The sequence below is a fragment of the Salarias fasciatus genome, chromosome 4 (assembly GCF_902148845.1).
Source record: "Salarias fasciatus chromosome 4, fSalaFa1.1, whole genome shotgun sequence".
Lineage (NCBI taxonomy): Eukaryota > Metazoa > Chordata > Actinopteri > Blenniiformes > Blenniidae > Salarias > Salarias fasciatus.
In genome coordinates, this window is record NC_043748.1 from 14,030,660 (window position 1) to 14,051,974 (window position 21,315).

Consider the following 21,315-nt stretch of genomic DNA (forward strand, 5'->3'; position numbering starts at 1 on the left):
AGCTGTCTTTTTCCACAGAATGTATATATTGACCTACAGATAAAAAAATGAAACATTTGGACCATTTTACATGTTTAGTATTGAATGCTTTAAAGGTACAAGAATGAGTTTTAAGTTGAAGTTGCAGCAATCAGTGAGTCAATCAGGGAATTAGGCAGAATGCAATGTTAGACCACTTAACATGCTTTATTTCAGCATTCAAAATAATTAAAACATCTCAATTTATTATACATATACAAAATAGGTACAGATCCTTGTGGTGTTTTTCCCCATGGGTATGGCTGTCTGCCTTCTCTCACAAACTCTTTGCTGATGGCTCTTTTTGTGCATTTTCTTAAAAAAAAATCTATACCTCTAATTGTTTGTTGTTCTTTACTCATTGCACAATGAAAAAACAAACAAACTACAACAGATATGTGAATGAAGGGATGTGGAGAGGAGTTTGGATCACGGAAAAGGTGAAGATTCAAAAATAATAAAATAGGGAAAGACGAAGGTCCACTTTTTCACTGGAAGTTGGTGACAGAGAGTTTTACTGCCAACACTGCCAAGAATGGAAATAGAAGAAGCAGTCTGCTTCAGTCTGGACACCAAGAGTCAAAGCTGTAGTTCTTTTTAGCACCAAGAAGGTCCCGTACACGCCAGAGTGACTGTGACACAACAAAACAGTATAGTCAAGCTGCACATGCAGGACACCTCAAACAATAGCACCTTAAATCTCGGCGGTTTCTCCTTCTGATAAAGTGTCAGCAAAACTTCCACTACCCCACCGACACCCAGCAACAGCCGCAGGCTTCGCTTCAGAAACACCCGGGTGGAATTCCTTGCTTTTTTTTTTTTTTTTTTGAGGTAGCCATAGGATTTTTTTAGTTCTTTCAAAAAAAAAAGAGGTTTAAACCCATATTTCTCTGCTGTTGATTTTAATGTGACTTTTCTTCAGGAAAATTAAAAAAAAAAAAAAAAAAGAAAGGAACAAACAAGAAAGCAACCACAACAACAAACAAATCACAACGTCTACAACGTCGGCGATGAGGTGGAGGAGGGAGCTGTCAGCGTTGCTGAGGCGGGTGAAGAGGAGAGGGCAGAGCAACAAAGACAAACATGGCTGTCAGTTTCACCGTTTATTCATCAACACCTGAAACGTGGTACAAAGCAACTGGGTTCTGTCTGTCGGGACTGTCCTTTCATTCCTCTCACCGCAGAGGTGTATCAAAATACAAAGTCACCTGTGTGTTTCTGTCGGTTTTTGTAAACTCCAGAGAGGCCTGGTTGGGCTGGATGAAGAGGGGAAGTTAATTTTTTTTTTTACACTTTACAGAGGCATATATTATTTTCTTGTTGCCAGTGAAACAAAATGTCTTCTCTACAGGATCCTTGGTGTTGGTGATGGCAAAAAAAACAAAACAAAAAAAAAAAAAAAACAAAGAGTCAGAAACGGAAAAAGTAGTGGTCCCAAACACGACGATGCAGGCGTTGCCACACCACCGCCATCTTGTTCTTGTTGAAGTGCAGGTTTTAGGCAAAGTGGACCATCAGAACAACGGCCAAATGGAAACTTGTAGAATCGGGAGCGAGGAATCGCATTTTTTCAGAAAACTGGCATTAGAAGAACGTTTTGGTGGGGGGTTGTTTTTCTTTTTTTTAGAGAGAGATGACTGCTAGAAAAAATAAAACACACACGCACGCACACACACAACAACAATTTCAAGTCCAGATTTCTCTTTTTACAAGAAACAGACAGGTCCAACTTCAAGGCCGAACTCTTGGTCTGGAGCACCAACATCCATAGGAGCGATATCAATGATGGGCAGGCGAGATGTTTTTGATGTCTTGTAATCGATGACTGTCTTGCCCCAATTTCCGGTGTGTGACTGGAGAACACAGAAAGAGATAGAGAGAGGACTTAGGAATTTTGTCTGAATCCTTCACATGAACAATGTTTGAGAGCTAACTTAGAGTAAGTTACGCTCTCTCAAAATGTATTTAGTCAAATTTAGCTCTGCAAATGCAAAAAGTGTCCTCACCGTGCATCCATCCTCCAGGGCGCTGTAGGTGAATTTGCTGTTGCCCTCAGCTCTGATCTCAATGTCGTTGAAGCCCTGGAGCAGGAGGGACTTCTTGAGGTTACCGGCAGCACCGTCCATGTAGGCGACGCTGTTCTTGCAGTGGTAGGTGATGTTCTGGGATGCCTCAGTGGACATGAGACGCAGGAAGGTCATCTGGATGTTGACATCCTCTGGCTGAGAGCCCTCACTACCGTACTCGAACTGTGTGGGAAAGAGAATGTGTTAGCTGGAACACAAGCTGTGAAAAGGTAGGTGCTATGGGTAGGGATGCTTCAGTGAAGAGTTTTTTTTTTTACCTGGAAGCCGTCGTTCATGGTCTCGCCGAACCAGACGTGCTTCTTCTCCTTGATGTTCTTGCTGAGGTACCAGTTCTTCTTCTCAACCTGGCTCTGGACTGGAGATACGCAGGTCTCTCCGGTCTCCATGTTACAGTAGACCTTGATGGCATCCTGAGTGCAGCCCTGGTCGGGGTCAATCCAGTACTCGCCTGGGGAAGAGCACGACCAAGGTCAAGGAAAGTCCAAACTCCAGGATAGTGTTTGTGTTTCAAACACTTTCCTCATCCAAAATCGACCAGCTTTTCTCAGAATTTTCCCTCATTTATTGACAACACTCACCGCTCTTCCAGTCAGGGTGGCACATCTTAAGGTCCCGGCAGGTTCTGGCTGGGTTCTTGCGGGTTCCGTCAGGGCTGCGGATCTGCTCGATCTGCTGGCTGAGGCTCTTCAGGGTGCTGTCAACCTCCATGTCGCGATCGCGGAGAACGCTGGCGTCATCAGCGCGGAACATGCGGAAGGGATCGGGGGCCTTCTCCTGGGGCTGGGCGATGAAGCCAAGGTCGAATCCACCACCAGGGCACCAGGTGCTCCAGGAGGTCCGGGAGGTCCAGGAGGACCCTAAATGAAAAGAACAGGGACAAAAGAGAAGTTGTTGCTCATTTCTGCCAAAGACTGCATGGTAGTTTTTGGAGTTACTGGTCAGTGAAGAAACGAAGCTTACAGCAGGTCCCATCTCTCCAGAGCGTCCACGAGGTCCAGGAGGTCCAGTGGGTCCGGGCAGGCCACTCATACCATCTTTACCAGGAGAACCAGCAGATCCAGATGCGCCCTAAACATGTCCAAGAGGAAAAGTCCAAATGTCAATATCTGTGAATAAAAGATGCAAGTACAAAGATGACAGTGGAAGGTAGTGCGATGTTCACTCACTCTGGGTCCAGCAGGTCCGGCGGCACCAGCAGGTCCGGCCTCACCAGAAGGTCCCTATGAATTCACATGAAAGAGGAAGTATTAGAGATGTCTTTCTGGCTGGGCATTGTTTATCTGTAGTACTTGTTGGCTCGTGAGAATAGCAACATACAGCGGGTCCAGGAGGTCCCTGCATGCCAGTGAATCCTCTGTGTCCCTTCATGCCTCTCTCTCCAGCCTCTCCAGTCTCTCCTTTGTCTCCACGAGCTCCAGTAACTCCCTGGTTAGGAAGAAAAGCATGAACACACGAGTTTTTACCTACTTTTCCACGCTGCTTTTCTGCAGGGTAGCTGTTCATTAATTGTACTTACAGCAGGGCCACGAGGTCCAGCAGGGCCAGCAGGGCCAGCGGGGCCAGCAGGTCCCTGGAACACAAAGGATAAAGCCATTTTCCTCAACAACGTGTTGATATATACTCTCATGGAAAGTTCAGGATGACAAAAGCAGTGCCACTCACAGACTCTCCACGGTCACCAGTCTTTCCAGCGGGTCCAACGGGTCCAGGGGCACCAGGGGGTCCAGGGGCACCAGGAGCTCCAGCGGCGCCGGTCTCTCCACGGTCTCCCTAAGAAGCATCCAAACGTAGTTGTAGGTAGGAGAGTGAACTGGCTGCCATCTAAAGATATCTGTCAAAGTTAGCTAAAACATAAGGAAACAGATGATGAAATGGCTTCTGTCCCTGGAGGGTGAAGATGGCGTTTCCATTCATATAAACCAACTTTCTGTGTTGTACAGTACATCATAAGTTTACTTTATCTGAAGGATAAACTACCACAGCGCCGGCATGTTTTGCTAACTGGTCTCGGTAGCTACTTAGTTTGGACTATAAATTGGAAAGACCAATGAACCTTTTTGGACTATTGGAGTACTTAGTTAGCAATTGGTTGTTGTTTCACGTTAAATAAGCTCACGTTTCCAAAGACTCTCTCTGTAGTAGAGACAGTAGAAACAGTTTGAAGGTCGGGTTGACTTTGACTCCACCAAACAGTTGTTTTTTTACCTTAGCCGGAGATAAAAACCGGAAATACACCAGCAGTCTAGTGTTGGTCAGTTCCAGATAAACTCACTTTGGGTCCAGCGGCTCCGTCACGACCGGTTGCTCCCTCGTTACCGGGGCTTCCCTGAAACACAAACGCAGCAGGTCCGCATATTAAAACAACCATTTGCTTTACTTGCATACAGTCACACGAGGTGGGGTGCAAACAGCCTCGGCTATCGGGTCGGTCCATACCTCACGTCCAGGCTCACCGGGGGCTCCGGCAAGACCGGGGGGTCCCATGGGTCCAGGTGGTCCACGCTCACCTCCGGGTCCAGCGGGTCCAGCTTTGCCAACCTCTCCCTGTGGATGAGACGGATGTGGTCAGTCAGTGAGTTTCTATGTATTTTAATGGCTGAATCCATGTTGAGCGTTGCTGTTAAGAGTGGAACTCACGGAAGGTCCGGGCAGGCCGGGGAAACCTCTCTCTCCTCTTTGTCCAGGCAGACCAACAATACCACGTGCTCCAGCAATACCCTGAGGTCCGGGCAGACCAGCACTACCCTGTAGGGGGCAGCAGAGAGGCTCAGACAGATGCTGATGCAGAACAAAAGCTGACAATAAAGATGTTATTTGTGTTGTTAGTGCCAATTATAAAGAGAAACACAGCTTACAGGGGCACCGTCGGCACCAGGGCTACCCTTCTCTCCAGAAGGTCCGGGGGCTCCGGCAGCTCCAATCTCACCAGGGCGACCAGCAGGTCCGGTCTCACCACGGTTTCCTTTGGGTCCCTCTTTGCCAGCAGGTCCAGAGGGTCCGGGGGGTCCAGAGTTTCCCTGCAGGATGGTAGAAAAAGGGCACATTTTAAGAATACAGGAAATGTCCTCGATGTTCGGAAACAACACAGACCAGGGGCCGAAACACCTGCAGGAGAAATACAAGAAGAAGAAAACTCACAGCAGGGCCAGGGGGTCCGACTCTGCCAGCAGCACCAGGGAAACCAGTTGCACCCTAACAGAAACAGAAATGCACTGTTGAGATACATCAGGTGAAAGTCTGTATCAAGTCAGCATCGACAGGAACAATCAGAGGAAATTAAAAGAGGGAATTTAAAAAAATTGACTTGAAATGAAAAAAAAAATGCTTGAATTAGGTTAGCATAAATGGAGTTTCATGAGGTTGTTGTCTTGTGCGTTGGGAATTGTTTTTTTTCCAAATAACAGTGCTGTTTCTCTTGCCTCAGTCTTACCCCAGCTGTGACTGGATGGTTATTTCGTTTTTGTCTTATTTTCAGAAGCTGATCATTTTGTTGCTTGACAACATTTTTCTTCCATCGTTGTTTGTCTGGTTTCACATTTTGTGGATGTTCGGGTATCGATACAAGTACTGCTTGTTATCCTCGTGATGTAGATAGTATGAGTAGGTTAGGTATGTATGGATGATGAATGTATGAGTTGGATTATGGGTGAAACCTTACAGGAGGTCCAGCAGGTCCACGAGCTCCCTTGGGGCCAGTGTTTCCAAGAGGACCCTGAAAAGGACAAAATGTAGCGTGAGTCAACATGGGAGAACCAACAGTGGTCAGTTCACCCATAAACACTTTTATCATTCAGCCTGAGGATTTTTTGATACTATGATTGAAGGTGTTTTCAAACCTGAGGTCCAGGAGCACCAGTAGGTCCAGCGGGGCCAGGAGGACCAGCGTCTCCCTTTCCACCATTATCTCCAGCCTCTCCCTTAGCACCAGGCTGGCCATCACCACCCTGAAGTTGAGCGGCGTGGACAAAGAAAGATTTATCAATTTCAACCAAAACTCTTTATAAGGCTTGATGAGTAGAAGGGGTGTGCTTGGAGGGAGGACTTACAGGGGGTCCGGCAAATCCAGCAGGTCCAGGTGGTCCGGCCTCTCCACGCTCACCCTGAGGAAGACGGAGAAGAATTGGCAGGACGTTAATGGATTAAGAACAAGTCAAACTGACCTACAGACAGCCGGAGGCGTCACGGTCAACACTATACTCACAGGGGCTCCGCGGGCTCCAGCAGGTCCGACAGGTCCGGCAGCGCCAGGCTTCCCTTGTCCGGGGGATCCAGCAGGTCCAGGAAGACCGATGGGTCCGGTCAGACCGCGGACGCCGTCTTTGCCAGGAGCTCCATCACCACCCTTTGCTCCTTGGTCACCCTGGAGTTTGGAGGAGTCGCGGTGAGTCAGGAGCATGAGCTCCAGCCGGGAGGAGAAAATACCCGTTCTGGGACTTGAAAACTGCAAACGCTGCCGCGGCGACTCACTCTGTCTCCTCTCAGTCCAGGAAGACCGGCGGCACCGCGCTCACCGGGCATTCCCTGCAGTCCAGGAGGACCCTGAGCTCCGGGAGCTCCGGGGGCTCCAGCGTCTCCCTGAGTAAGAGAAGAAACGGATCAGTCGGTTATTCTCATTTATCCAAGCAGCAAGAACATAAAACATTTCATCTGCCATCTTTCAGGGAAGGCTTACCTTAGCACCCTCGTTTCCAGCGGGTCCGGGGCCTCCACGGGCGCCGGTGGGTCCAGCGGGACCTTGAGCACCACGCTCACCAGGGAATCCACGGTCGCCCTGAGAGGAGCAAGGGACGGAGGATCCAGTCGGTTAAAAGGAGGTTTGTGAAGCTCACTTTGTTACAGTCGGTTGAGAAAATCCTCCAAATTTTCTAGAATCATTTTCCAAGTCGTGAGAGGTCTTGAAATAGTTGGCCATATGGAAGGACAATTTATTTTTATTTGATTCGTGTATCTTTTGATGGTGTTTGTGGAAGTGTGACAAAGGCTCTCAAAGATAAAAGATTGTCCCTGATATTTGGTCAACATTGTCGGGCATAATCTAAAACTCACATGGTGAGATGTAAAAATTTAAAACTCAGGTTAAAACTCAGGTTATAAAAGATATTTCCATTTGAGTTGGTATTAAGACATAGCATTCCATAACTATTAAATCTCCTGCAAAATGGCCTAAAACTGATCAAAATTACGCATATATTCACAATTTACCATTAAAAATATATTGCCTGTACATATTTAAGTATTAGCAATAAATTGCACCAAATATTAGATATTAGACATCTGTGTGCAGTGAGTTTGTTCAAGTACCACTTTTCTTGTATAAGTGCATCAGTGAAGCTCCCTAACTGAATAAAATGTAATCCTTTTCTGAAATAAATGTAACTATGTGACTAAAGTTAAAAGTAATTGTTAATACTGATGTTAAGAGTAGTTTTGAACCCAGTTACAGTGAGTGGAGGCTTTATTCATCCACCGTAAAGCAATCATGTACACAGCTTTTGAAGCAGTGACGTAAAATCCTCTGTTGCTACTCTGACCAGAATACTTTACGCAAATACGATGATAATTTTGATCATGTGACACTTACTCTGGATCCAGCGGGTCCGGGGGCGCCGGCCTCACCAGGCAGACCCTGAACACAGAGACAGAGTTAAATCAGGAGGCACTTTTATTTATTTATTTTATTTATTCAGTCTTATCGTATCTCAGTCCGTACCTGCTCTCCGGGCTTGCCACTCTCACCAACAGCTCCCTGGGGTCCAGGAAGACCCTGGAATCCAGGACCACCAGCAGGTCCCTGTTCTCCCCTCTCACCAGCAGGTCCCTGAATATCAACAGAGAGTCGGTGTCAGGTGTAAATACTACACTACCTGTGAGTTATCAGAGAGAGAGTGGTTGGTGACGTTCACTCACAGGAGGTCCAGTGGGACCCTGAGCACCAACTTCACCATCCTTTCCAGGAGCACCCTGGGTAAAAAAAAAAATGAAAGAAAGTAGTTTTATTTTAATCCATAAACAACAAGTAAATTCAAAGTGCCTCTCAGAGCTGAGGACTCACAGTGGGGCCGGTGGGTCCCAGGACTCCTCTCTCGCCGGGCTTTCCAGGCACCCTGCGGTCAGAGAGACGCCGTCTGATCAGATCAGTCTGGACCAATCACTGCATCAACTCACTTCATAGCAGCTGGAACTTCACTCACAGCAGCTCCCTTAGGTCCGGGGAATCCCATGACTCCGGGCTGGCCTCTGGCTCCAACGGGGCCAGGGGGTCCGGGGCGGCCATCTTGTCCGGGGGCTCCCTGGTGGGGAGGATCAGTTGAGATTTATTCCAATGTAGGGAGCGAAAATCATGACATTGATGAGATTACTGGAACTAGACGTGAACTCACAGCAGGTCCGATCTTGCCGTCGGGTCCGGGGCTGCCAGGGCTGCCGGTCATACCCTAGAGGTCAAAGGTGAGGGGGTCAGGATGTGCAGGGAGAAAACGACGCTCGGACACTTTCATAGTCCAGTGGGGGGGGGGGGGGGGGGGGGGGGGGGGGGGGGACTCACTTTAGCTCCGGGAAGACCAGGCTCACCAGTGCGGCCAGGCTCACCAGTGGAACCCTTAGCTCCAACAGCGCCGGGGGCACCGCGCTCGCCGGTGGCACCCTGGGATGAAGAGGAGGAGGAGGAGGGTTAGTCCAGCTGAAGGAGGGAGTGTGAAGTACCCAGGTACTTGTGAATAACGTGAAGGGACACAGTTGAGTGTGTTTGACTCACTCTGGCTCCAGCAGGGCCGTCAGAACCAGGGAAACCGCGACCGCCAGGGGCGCCCTGCACACACACGAACACGCTTAGCTTTCATGCTGAAGGCTTCAGGATCAATATCGTCACTTCTGTTGTTCAGCTGCGTTACAAATATGACGTCGGATAAGATGTGGAAACGCTTACACGCTCTCCTGGAGCTCCACGAACTCCTGCAGCCGGGCTCTCCTCTGGCGCCTCTCTTGCCTTCCTCACCGTGAGGTCCTGGGGGTCCCTGAACTCCGGTGGCACCCTGGAGAGAACACACACACACATTGGAGGGTGTAAGAATACACACTTGGACGGGAGCATCTGGAGTCTGTTGTGATCTGAGGTGAACTTACAGGCTCTCCCTTTGCACCTGCCTCTCCCTTGGCTCCGGGGGCACCGACGTCACCCTGTAGGAAAAAAGAAAAACCTTAGAATTACAACAAAGAAAACTGGAAAAAAATTATTGTGTTTTCATTAAGAAAGCCAATATTTAAAACAAGTAGCTTTTTAATGAGGAGCAAATTTATTCACAGAATATATATTTATATTTCTTGCTCCAGGAAGCTTCTCTAACGCTTCACTCACAGTGTTTCCCTTGGCTCCAGGGGCACCGACAGCACCCTGGGGTCCTGGGGGTCCACGGGGTCCGGGGAAACCGGGGCTTCCAGCAGCTCCAGCAGCGCCCTGCAGGGGGCAGCACAGGACAACAGTCACATCATGTTTCACTGTCTGGCTGGATTATGGTGATAAAACATCTGCTCTCTGTCGTTCATGAACTCAACAGTTCAAGTCCTGATGGGAATCAGAGGAAAGTAAATGTGATGTCAGGAGGACTCACAGGAAGACCTTTAGCTCCGGGGGCTCCATCAGCACCGGGGTTTCCCTGCAGTGAGGAAGAAGAGTCGGTCAGACGTCTCTGTGGGATCATTTAGCTTCTTGATAAGAAGCTGAAGGCACTGATTTAAACTCACGGAGGGTCCGGCAGCACCGGCAGGTCCGGGGTTTCCAGGCTCACCACGGGCTCCAGCGGGGCCCTCGGGTCCACGAGCACCCTGGGGTCCGGCGTCTCCCTGGATGCAGATCAAGATCGAGTTTGTGGATGTCAGACATGCTGAGAGCAGATCAAACTATTTTCAAAGTATCTTCTGGTCTTGTGCTTGATCTGTGCTGCAGATCCACATTCTCAGGACCTGTAACCACTAATGATTCTCAAAATACAGTTTGTAAAGAAGATATTCATACTGTTGTACTATGGAACTATTGGCGTACTTGAGGCATGTAACATGGAGCTCTATATGCCATTTAAATCCCAGTTGGGTCTAACCATTGCAAAGTGAGTATCTTTGAGATGGGACTCCCAGGTGATGAGAGATGAAAAGGAACGTGGCGATTTTTATGATGGAAAATGAAGACAGGATGGAAATAATGAAAAGCGACAGCATGGAGTTGGCTCATAGCTGTACCTTGGATCCAGGGCCACCGGGGAATCCAGGAGGTCCAGCGGGGCCAGTGGGACCCTAAAGGGGGAAAAAAATAAAAGATTTAGATGATTATGTCAATGCTAACATTAGAAATATATTTTTTAATATCAAAAGCTGGAGATTTCAGAACTTTGAGAAGACTTACAGGAGGTCCAGCAGCACCAGCAGCACCATCGTTACCACGAGCGCCCTGCAACACACCCACAAACGTGACTGGCTGATCCGAGAGATCAAGCGGTCTTACAGAAGATGCAGGCGTGTCTGTCTGGACTCACAGCAGCTCCGGTAGCACCAGCACGGCCTCTCTCACCAGGAAGACCGCGAGGTCCCTGAGGAAGGCAGAAACAGGGTTTCATTTGGCGTCAGCTGGACGGTCGACGGACATCCATGATGGCGGGTAACTCCAAGTAGAGAGCAGGAGTGGAGCTTGTTTCACTCACCATAGCACGGGGGTTCCGTTCTCACCGGGGGCTCCAGCCTCTCCCTAAAAGATATGAACCACAGTGGAAGATGATTAAAACTAAAACAGAATGAAGAGATCAGCTCCACTGGGCAGCGGACTAACCCGACCGCTGCTCATGGAACTATCAGCTGACCGACCACTGCGATGGTGACGGACACTGACTGGAGGTTGACTGACATATTAAAGCTCTCTCAAGATTTCAGGCCATTCACTGATCGATCCTCCTCTGGAAAGTTCTCTTCATCTAACTCATCCTGAAGCGCTCATCCAGGAGCCAACCCGGGGAGCAGAAGGGGCTGATGGCCTTTCTCAGTAGCGCTGGGACAGCGGGATTCAAACCTATGAACTTCTGGATACAAGCTGATTCTCTAACCTCCATGCCATTATTTACCCCTAAAAGTATGTTACATGTTGCATTGTGGGTAATAAAGGAATGAGTCAGGAGAGACATTTTTTCTTCCAGTTTTCTTTCTTAATATTATTTAACCATCTTCAGTGAGTCTTGGTGGAAATGATAAGTGAGTCAGGTGAGAAGTTTAATAGTCCTTGGTTACTAGTCTACGTATTTGTTTCAGTAGCAACTGAACAAGTATGCTATGCTATGCTATGCTATGCTATGTTCTTATGGCCACCGCTAGGATTCAAACCCAGGCCCCCCCCACACTCATACCTTGATTCAAGAAAGCATCTGGATCGAACCTTGTGAACGTTTTCGTACAGTCCTGTACTGCTCACCTCACACTACCTTGGTTCCTACTAATTTTGTTGCAAATCCCGGCCCTCCTACTGCTATCGCGGTTACTACACCTTGTCTGGTATAACTACTGCTGCACTATTCTACAAGTCAGCCGGCTTCGGTGTTGCAAATATACATTTTTCTACACCAACGTGAGGTTGTGGAGACAGTCACCTTGGGTCCAGCAGGGCCACTGTCTCCCTTAGCGCCATCCAGACCGCTGAATCCCTAAAGACAAAAGCAGACACGCAAAGATGAAGTTCCATGTCCAGAGATGCTGCATTATTGAATCTGAGCTGAACCGATCGGTGGTGGTACTCACTCTGTGTCCCTTGACGCCGGGCAGTCCAGGGGTTCCTGGGAAGCCGCGGGCTCCCTGAAGGGAAAGCACGAAACATTGTTTTAAATCACAGCTCCAGGTTTTTTTTTTTTTGCTTCAATATGAATCTGCTGAAGCTGAAGGTGTGGAGGTTTGCTCTTTAACTTGCCTGGGGTCCGGAAGGCCCACGCTCACCAGCACGACCAGGTTTGCCAGATTCACCCTGACAGCAGAAGAGCGAGGGTTTCAGGCATTGTTTGAAATGTATGACTCATGAAGGGTGAGTATGAGAGTTGGTTCAAATCGCTTACATCCTCTCCGTTCTTTCCAGGGGGGCCGGCGGGGCCACGAGGACCCATGGGGCCCTGCAGACGGAAAGACACATTTAAGGTGAGAGCGGTCATAGGCGAGCACGGCGCAGCACAGGTGTGTGTTTGCTTCCTTGTTCTTTATACTCACAGCAGCTCCGGCCTCACCAGACTCACCAGGGGGGCCAGTGAATCCCTGAGGTCCCTGTTGGGGGGAGGACAAGTAGACGCACAATCACGACAACAAATATGGTCAAATCACTTACGAACAGCTGGGAGACGTCACTATATGCTGATCAGTGATGTTCGATAGAAACAAAAACAGACAAATAAACGCAGCAGTACTGGGAAAAATAGAATGCTAAATGTTGCTAAATGCTAAAGTATGGAAGCCATTTTTCAGTTGACCTGCAGCCTTTTAGCAATGCAGCCATTTAATGCCATTTGTTGGTATCAAAGCGTAATGAAATTCATGAAATTCTTAGGTGTGTGTTCACCAAATCCAAACTACGTCCTATATTCCTTTATGTAAGCTTAAAGTCAAAGCTGAATTCTGTTAAAAAAAATCTTTATGAAAAAAAACTCAATCATTAAAAAGGATTTGTAACCTTCCCCGATTTCTGCAAATTGTTTATACTGACAGGTTTTTTCTGTTCAGTCCCACAAATGCTCCTTAAGAAGCAGTGTATTCATTTGTGTTAATTTCCATGACTTTGAGTATAATTTTATTTAATGTTAAGAAACGTACATTCCCTGAGCTGCAACGCTTAAACCGTTCGGGTCTGATTAAAGATTTGGACCACAAGACAACATTTGGAAGTTATTTTCAGAATGAAAGTGAGCGGAAATGGGATCAGTTGCATCTCATGTGAAGAACACTCTGACCTGAAACCGTTTGAGCTGAGGTCTGAAGTAAATGTGGTACTCACGCTAGAGCCAGGAGGTCCAGGGGGTCCACGGGGTCCCATTGGGCCCTGTCCATCAAGAAAGACGTCAGGTCAGATGATGCATCACCGACAATTGCAGTGTATCTGCATGTGTGGTGTATGCATGACCTACCATGGGTCCAGGGACGGGCATGGCGGGGGATTTGTCATCAAAGCCACCGGACATCTGAGGGGAGAAGTTCTGGGAAAAAAGGAATAAAAACACGTGTTAATTGAGGAAAAACTATTATTTTTTAAAATTTTTATAATAACTTATTCAAATTATTTCAGTATTCACTTCATTGGGAAGATGAAACCATAATCAAATGTCACAGAAGCTTCTTCAAGAAGATATAAATCCTATAATTCAGATAGTTTTGCACACTCAACCCCATTCTGTTCTTCGTGTATATTTCCCTTATTTTCTTATATTAACCCCAAAAGATTGTCTTATTACATGTATTATTTAACATGCCCCTATTGTGATGTATTGATACTATTATAATCTCAACATGAAATCAAAACAGTTTGACCTTTGTCACTTAATCCTCTGTAGTCAGTCACACATGTTATACACTTTCTGCTAAAAAAGTTAAAATATAACAAAGGTTGTTCAACATTGTAGTCAACTTAAAATGAAGATAACATCTTGAGTCTGTCTTCAAATAAAAGGACACATACTTACTAAATATCTTAAATGACAACAACTGTGTTCAACTGTCATGATTAAAATGTCAAAATTGTCCAAAACATGACTTTACATTGAACTGGAAATGTTTGATTATTCTGTGTGTTTCTTTTATTTTGTAAAACAAACAAACAAACAAACAACTGCATTCCTGTAATGTTAGTAAACCAAGCATCTAGAAATAGAAACCAAAAAAATCAACAAGTAAATTAAATGTATTTTGTTTTCTGCACATTTATTTATGCGTATAGTTGTACAAGATTTGCCTTTAAGTCATAACATATGTCATTTCTTAATATTTTCTGATAAGTTGTAAAAAAAAAAAATATATGCATTAAAATGGTACATTTCTATAAGTGAAAGTTTAAGTGCAAATACTAATACAATATCCAGAATAATATTATTTAGTTTAACACTGTACAGTGTGGAAGTAGAAGTCAAACGGAAACTGATTCGCAGTATGTTGAATTAGTTTGTGGCATAGTGATGTGAATTCAAGACAGGTTCTGGCGCAGCGTTTTTAGCCTGAAAATGTGATCTTGGCATCATAAAACTGCAAGATAACTCCAGTAGAGCCCTATGCTAATGTCGTTCAGTCACTGAAACAGTTAGAGCCTCATGTTTGGTCATTTCTGGGTTGTTCACGAGAACCACAAACTGGGCTGTTAGCTTAGCTTCATTTAGCACATCTGAATTATCATGGCTATACATCGACAAACAATTAACAATAGAAATGGACCATCATTAGCATGAATTAGCAGGGAAGTAAATACAATGAATAATGTGCAAGATGTTAGATTTGGATGGTAAAAACAAGCTCAATATTAATCAATTCATGAATCGCTCATTTCCCTTATCTTTTGGGCATTTAAGGATTTTCCATTGACGCTCATTAATTTTTGACCTGCTGACTCAAGATATTTAGTCTGATTTATTATATTGTCAGACTAGCTCATGCATGTCCGTTTTTGTACATTACATTCAAGAAGGTGGTCATTCTGACACACTAAAATACACACAAGATGCTCTGAGAAGAGTGTGTGGTTTGCTGCCATCAGAAAATGTAGGTCACCCTTCTCTTCATTTAAAGAGTCATGTGACCTGTGTTTTGCTTGTAATTGGCTCCCGACCAACAACTTTGGTCTCAAATGCGGTCAGACACAACAAAATAACACAAAAAAATGATCGAACTTACTCCACCGAGGCAGGGGGTCCAGGGGGGCCGGGAGGTCCGGGCAGTCCAGGCTGGCCGGGATACCATCGTTACCAGGGGGACCTACAGGGCCCTGCAGACCGGGAGAGGACTCGGGGTCAGCTTTAAGAGTCGCAACAAACCATCTACTGGGGCTCAGACCTCCGATGTGCTCTGATGTGTCATAAAATGTTAGATTTCATATCACTTGTGTGCCTGCGCTGTTATTACATGATCACACCAACGTCTTTGTTTTGTTTGTGTGCACACAGGTCTGCTGATGACTGAAATACTGAGTGTGAAGAAGATGCAGCTGAGGGTGACCGCGCTCGGCCGGGACTGGAGGTATACAAGGTAAGACACCTGGGACACCATACCTGCTCATGTAGCATCAGACGTCATCACAACTATAAATAAAGCTTTATCTTTACTTATAAACGAGAAAAAGAAGTCAGGATAAATATCTAACTGAAGGCATGTGAGGACAACCATCATGGATTAAACAGGTTTTTATGACTCTCAGCATGTTTCTGTGTCAAATTCACACTCAGTCAAGATCAGCCATTTTAGTAAGAGTTGAGAAAGATTTCAGTGCAGTCTTCATTCCTGAGGAAAAACAGAAAACTACCTTAACTTTACGGATGCATGCACCAGGTTTTAGGTGCTCAGGATTTTATTATTATAATTAAATCAGTGTATTTTGTCCTGATCTCTGCATGTTTCCAGTCAGCTGTGAGATGCTTGACTTTATTCACATGTATAGCACTTCCTCAAAAACAAACCTCATGTTAGTCATCCGATGCCTGGATGCCAAATTATCCCTTCAAAAACTCTGCGTGTTCCTACGTCTGTGAGGCAGAAGGGTCTGAAGCCTTGTTGTAACAAGCCAGAATCACCTCAAGAGACAATCCGTCACTCTGCTTCAGCTCTCATGTAAACAGGCCAGACTGCTCGGACTGGCGGACCCCGAACACAAATCAGAACTAACGCCAAAAGTAGAGCAGAGAAAGAAGCGTGAGCTTACCGGGTCTCCCTTAGGTCCACGTGGTCCCTTGGGTCCCTTTGAATTGAAGGAGGAAAAAAAGATCATGAATCATTATCGTGTATCTGATTTCAAACGTTAAACTAAATTTCTCTGATAATGATCCAACAGCTCGCGATTCACAGATGATGTGTTTATGACAGCTCCATGAAAACTATTTACAACCGTGAAAGAAACAAAAAGTTCAATGTTTACCTCAACCTGTGGGGTCTGGAAGCCTGCAGAGAGCAGGAAAACACAGAAATATGTATTTTAGAACAATATGGAGCAATTTAAATCCTCGAGAAGCGAACCAAACAACTAGAATATTGCTTATGGTGACACATGTAGGTGAGCAGGTGTCATTCTGGGGTCAGGGGTCAATGAGAGGAGGTCTGATTACAATGAGAAACAGGTGAAGAGAGGACGGTAACAGTGGAATGAAGGGGAACGCATTTGTTTTTTTTCAATGTGGGCGTCGTACCGTCGTCGGGGCAGATGGGGCAGCACTCGTCGTGGGGGATGACGGGGTTGGGCAGTCAGTGGTGTCCTCGCAGATGACCTCATCGCACATCACGGTGCCGCTGTCGCACACGCAGATCTGGCACGGCTCCGGCTTCCACACATCCCGGTCGGCAAACACCTGGCCGTCCAAGGTGCAGCTTGAACCTGTTTCTGCGGGGGGGGGGGGGGGGGGGCAGAGAGCGAGGGGGGGGGGGGGGGGGGGGGGGGCGGCAGAGAGCGAGGTCAGAGGTCAGAGGTCGGAGGTGAAGGGTTGAAAGTCACACCAAAACACAGAAAGGCCTGCATCCCAGGAAAAAAAAGGTAAAAAAAAAAAAGGAATTTATTGTGAAATATTTTTAGAAATCAATCAAAAATATATTTAAATAGTTTATGACATCAGGTTTTTCTTCTCTTAAACCAAAAATAACATCAAACTGTGTAATTTATATTTAATCTTAAGAATATATGAAATTACAATTCTATTTAAGCATGTTTGGGATATTTTTTAACCAATGTGATTTATGCAGGCAGTTTGAACGCTGCTTTAAACATATCAAAAGTGCTTAAGAAAACAACTCATAAGTGCAAAAAACCCACAGCTGGAAAGAGAGAAATGAGTCAAAGAGGCGACATAAATCAAGCAGGGAAGCTCAGTGTTGATTAAAGCTTTGGCAGGAAGTCGAGGCCTCGGAATCAGACCACAAAAGGTCAAAGGTAACACAGAGGGCACCGCCATGCTGCGCCTGGATACAGGTCACGCAGTGGTGGAGACGCCGTCCCAAAGTGATTTCATTTCCCAAAGTCACATTTTCCACGTCGATCCGCTTCGCGTCTGCTGCTGCTGCTGCTGTGTGTTTCTCAGCAGAATCTAAACCCAAACCCCAAAAAAGGGGCTCCTTTTAGAGGGGCTTATAAATCTTGCAGCGTGCCAGAGTGCTGAGCTCAGAGGGGAAAATCAGCGGCGGAGCTGCAGACTGTCGGCTTGGCAGCAGCTGGTGGAAACACTCCACATGTGTTTGTAATTAGGGGGGAGACAAAAAAAATGGAAAAGGAGTGGAAAGAAAGCGAAGAAGAGGAGGAGGCGGAAAAACGAGGTTGCACGGGGGACGTGGCGGCCAGATGTGTCTGCAGGTGCAGAGGGGAGCCTCTAGGTGGCGCCGTGAGACCGATCAGGACGTTCAAAGCACATCTGCTTCGGATAGACAGACAGGCAGGCGGGCGGACAGACAGCTGAGTCCTTTCCAGAGGAGAGGAGGAACATCTGGAAAAGTTGCATTTCCACTCTTGGGTTCTGGCTTCCAGGGCAGAGCTGCTTTCTCTTTGTCTCCTCGGAGGACGAACGATGAGTTTTCTGCTCTCTGTAATCCGCCCTTTTACCCGAGCCTCTTCTCAGGCTGCAGGGGTCAAATGTTCCCAGGCAGACAAGACTGCGCCTGCTGCTCGACTCCCGTCCCCTCCCCGGCTTGTTTTCCTCCCTGTTCGATTCCCTCAGCCTCACCTGTCCTGCGCTGCGCCTGCAGGCCTCGGGCTGTGAATCACTCTGCCACATCAGTCAGGCCTGAGGGAGGCTTCAGCCCCAACCCCAACCCCAACCCTAACCAGCTTTTTTGAGACTGAAAAGGGGGAAATCTGCAGCCACAACAAAGCATATCAAATCAGCTAAATTATTTTAAGGATTTTTAGGGTGGTACTTTTTATTTTCTACCAATCGCTGCAAAAAAAAAAAGCAAACTTGCTTGGAGGTAAGCTTTTGAAAAACTTGCAGCAACTTGCCTGCTTGCATTGTGGATAGATGGAGGGCAAGAGAGATGCAGAGCAGCACAAGGAGAGGGAGAGGAGGAGGCCTTCTCCAGATGCCTCATGTATTACGCACACAGTGTACTCTCTGAACCCTGGACTGATCCATCTATCTATCACCCATCTATCCGTCTATCTCTGCATGGATTCAAGGTTTTTCTACTTTTAGCAGTTTTTTCCGCGCGCCTCCTGTCTGTCTACGGTCTCAGCAGCCGTCCAGCCGCACAGATCCAATCCACCAGTGAAATGCCAGTTGAGGAGGAAATAAAAAAAAAAAAGTAAAAAAAAAAAAGGTTGAGAAGCTCCAGTAAACAGTGATGAGACTTACTGTCGTCCTCGCCCTGCGCCCGGACCAGGAGGACCGCTGCGCTGAGCAGCAGCGCCAGCCGCAAATCCACAAAGCTGAACATGTCTAGATGCCACTAGACATGTAGACTCTTTGAGGCAAGAGAGGAAAAAAAAAAGTTGTGATGTTTTCTCTTGCTGCTAGGACTCCACTCATATACGGGGGTTTGGGGCAGGATCCGCCTCGTATGTTCACAGTCCTCCTGACCCCAGCAGAAAACTCCCCTACTGCCTACACTCACTTTCCATGAGGGCTTTTATATGGGAGGCTGAAGAACTGGGAGGTACTGGGGGACTGGGGGGACGCACCCTCATTACCCGGCTGCTGCCGCCGCCGCTGCTGCTCACGCTCACGTTTAGGGAAGACAAGAATGGACGCCTCCTTCAAGAAGGGAAGGGGAAAAAAAAAAAAAAAGAAACTAAGCAAAGAGAGAAAGAAGAGGAAAAAACAGCAGGGCCCTCCTTCCACAAGGGTTGGAGTTTGGATCAGAGGAAGACAGGAGAAGGAGAAGAAGAAGAGGAGGAGGAGGGGTCGGCAGAGCAGGAGGAAACCTGATCCATAGGAGCATCGGAGGGTCGGAAGAGGATCTCCTTCTGCAACAGTCTGGCTTCATCTCAGTTTTATTCCTACTTCCTGATTACCTCTGATTTCAGCCGGATTTGGCCGCAGGGCCTCTCTGCTTCGTATAGAGTTTAAGTCCTCTTTGGGTGTGTTTGTTCTGCGTTATGTGGATCTTATCAGCTGTCAGCTGGAGGTCTGCCACAGTTGTTTTAGTTTTTGAGGTCTTGCCTGGCAGAGTGTGAACATATCCTGAACGGTTCCAGTGTTTATCTGAGATTGTAGGAGGTTTAACTCAGGGCAGTTCAGATTTCTGAGGCTGAGGGTGAGTTTATACTAAAATGAATTGACATGTCAGTATTCACATCAGCAGCAGAAAAGAAGCATAGGTATATATTCTATTGTGTTAATGGACAGAAATGCACATCAGCTTGGTCATATTGGTGTGTTATGCACAGGTCCAGTGTGCTTTTACATTTTTGCAATGGACAAACTGATCATTTTGTCAAACATGTTCCAACTTCTTGCATCTGGTTCAAATTAAAAGCCCTCTAGTTTCTTATTCCAACTTTATCTAAATGAATAATCATTTTATTAATATATCATTGCCATTCAAAGTGCAGAAACAGCTGAGATCAGTGTGTTAAACATGCTAATTTGTCGTATTTTAATTTGCTCCTTGGAAAATATGTCATTCTGTTTTCATGCTTTACTTTACCTAATTTCATCTGACAGTTCTTGGATCACAAGCTTTTATCACATCATGTCTCTCTTCACATTAGTGTTTGCTGCATTGAGGCACATCTCAGAAGATGTTCAAACAACAGAATGTTCAGATGGTGGTTACACTAAATTAGGATCACAACCAATGCAACTAAACCTCAAATAAAAGTCAAAATAAGACGGTAAGATCTGAACACAGAGGGTAGTGTGACGTTGATGACCTTAATATTAACAAAGTATCTGCAGCTGACAAATCCAATTTAAGGTATGAGCTGGTAAAGTGGATTTCTACAAATTAATTCTCGTGAGAGATCCAATACACCTTTTGACATCAGATCTAGACAATATGGACTTAAAACACTCAAGGCCTGATTTTCAAACAGTGCGTCAAAAATGGCTGAAATACAAAATTCAGTGTTTATTCATGTTGTGTCCGTGCTGCTATCATACTTCATCTTAAGCAGCTCCAGACCATTTCTCTTCTTCTTGGTCAGTCTTGTTTGTGAAGCTCAGGAGTTCAGACGGTGACTTTCACACTCCAACCAAATGACCTCCTGACCCGCTGTGACCGCTCCACGGTCCAGTCAAGGCTGTAGTCTGGCATCGCTGAGCAGGCTTCACATTAAAAGTTTAAGTACTGATGCTCTGATGTTCTGGAAGGAGAGTAGTTCCTACTGTTTGTAGAAACAAACTCCACCAACATGCAGTATTTCAGTCTGCTTCGTCTCGACCTTCAGCCTGAAATACAGACACCTCCGACTGAAGTCCATTAAAAAACAAGCAGATGGACACAGATGGGTACGTCGCAGAGTGTGAGGCTGCGAGTTATGAGTGAACCAGATGTTAAGGGTTTTTATTTTTTCCCCCCGGTTTTAGTGAGGAGGGGCCGCTCTGGGCCGAAGCTGCCTCCGCTCCGAAATACCTGCACAATTGCGGGTTTTGCAGACGCTATGATTGTTATTGGCTCTAAATAATAAAACCCCTTTTCAGGCATCCACCCCCACCCCCGAGTCCAAATAAAGGTTTATATGGGTGATCTTCTAGAGCCCCCCCACCACCCCACAATGACTCCCCCCACCCCTTGTGCAAAAGTGCAGCGCCGGCCCGGCTGCAGGTGAGCTGTAATTAAGCAGAAAGCAGACATTATGGGGCAGATGAGCTGCAGCAGCTTTCTGCCATCTGATCCAGCAGCAGCAGACACGTTGCAGAGTCTGAAGCTGGCCAAGCAAGCCTCTAATTCACTCCTCCTCTCTCTCTCTCTCTCTCTCTCTCTCTCTCTCTCTCTCTCTCTCTCTCTCTCTGACACACACACTGCAGATACCTTCACATTATCCATGTGTCTGCCTGTTCTTTTCCTTTTTTTTCTTCTCTTTTTTTTC

The 21,315-nt window shown here is 46.5% G+C and overlaps 2 protein-coding genes across 2 annotated transcripts; both read right to left on the minus strand.

The window, feature by feature from the left end:
• Window positions 1-1,108: 1,108 nt before the first annotated feature.
• LOC115386887 (collagen alpha-1(I) chain-like) lies at window positions 1,109-16,633 on the minus strand. Its single transcript, XM_030089344.1, is given in 49 exon segments — window positions 1,109-1,871; window positions 2,025-2,267; window positions 2,363-2,553; window positions 2,684-2,923; window positions 2,926-2,962; window positions 3,066-3,173; window positions 3,272-3,325; window positions 3,423-3,530; window positions 3,622-3,675; window positions 3,768-3,875; window positions 4,378-4,431; window positions 4,542-4,649; window positions 4,743-4,850; window positions 4,961-5,122; window positions 5,244-5,297; window positions 5,764-5,817; window positions 5,942-6,049; window positions 6,152-6,205; window positions 6,307-6,465; window positions 6,573-6,680; window positions 6,778-6,876; window positions 7,687-7,731; window positions 7,816-7,923; window positions 8,013-8,066; window positions 8,158-8,210; window positions 8,296-8,395; window positions 8,486-8,539; window positions 8,650-8,748; window positions 8,860-8,913; window positions 9,031-9,136; window positions 9,228-9,281; window positions 9,460-9,558; window positions 9,713-9,757; window positions 9,846-9,944; window positions 10,338-10,391; window positions 10,501-10,545; window positions 10,631-10,684; window positions 10,796-10,839; window positions 11,729-11,782; window positions 11,877-11,930; window positions 12,043-12,096; window positions 12,185-12,238; window positions 12,333-12,386; window positions 13,111-13,155; window positions 13,241-13,309; window positions 14,991-15,081; window positions 16,012-16,047; window positions 16,225-16,247; window positions 16,493-16,633. Coding segments are annotated over 46 exon segments (3,975 nt in total). The 5' UTR covers window positions 15,057-15,081; window positions 16,012-16,047; window positions 16,225-16,247; window positions 16,493-16,633; the 3' UTR covers window positions 1,109-1,724.
• Window positions 15,072-18,896, minus strand: LOC115386800 (collagen alpha-1(I) chain-like). The gene is made up of 4 exons (XM_030089264.1): window positions 18,638-18,896; window positions 16,492-16,683; window positions 16,225-16,249; window positions 15,072-15,081 (listed from the first exon to the last, which is right to left on the minus strand). Exons 1-4 carry the CDS (start codon window positions 18,717-18,719, stop codon window positions 15,072-15,074), a joined length of 309 nt encoding a protein of 102 aa, XP_029945124.1. The 5' UTR covers window positions 18,720-18,896.
• Between the last annotated feature and the right edge of the window lie 2,419 nt (window positions 18,897-21,315).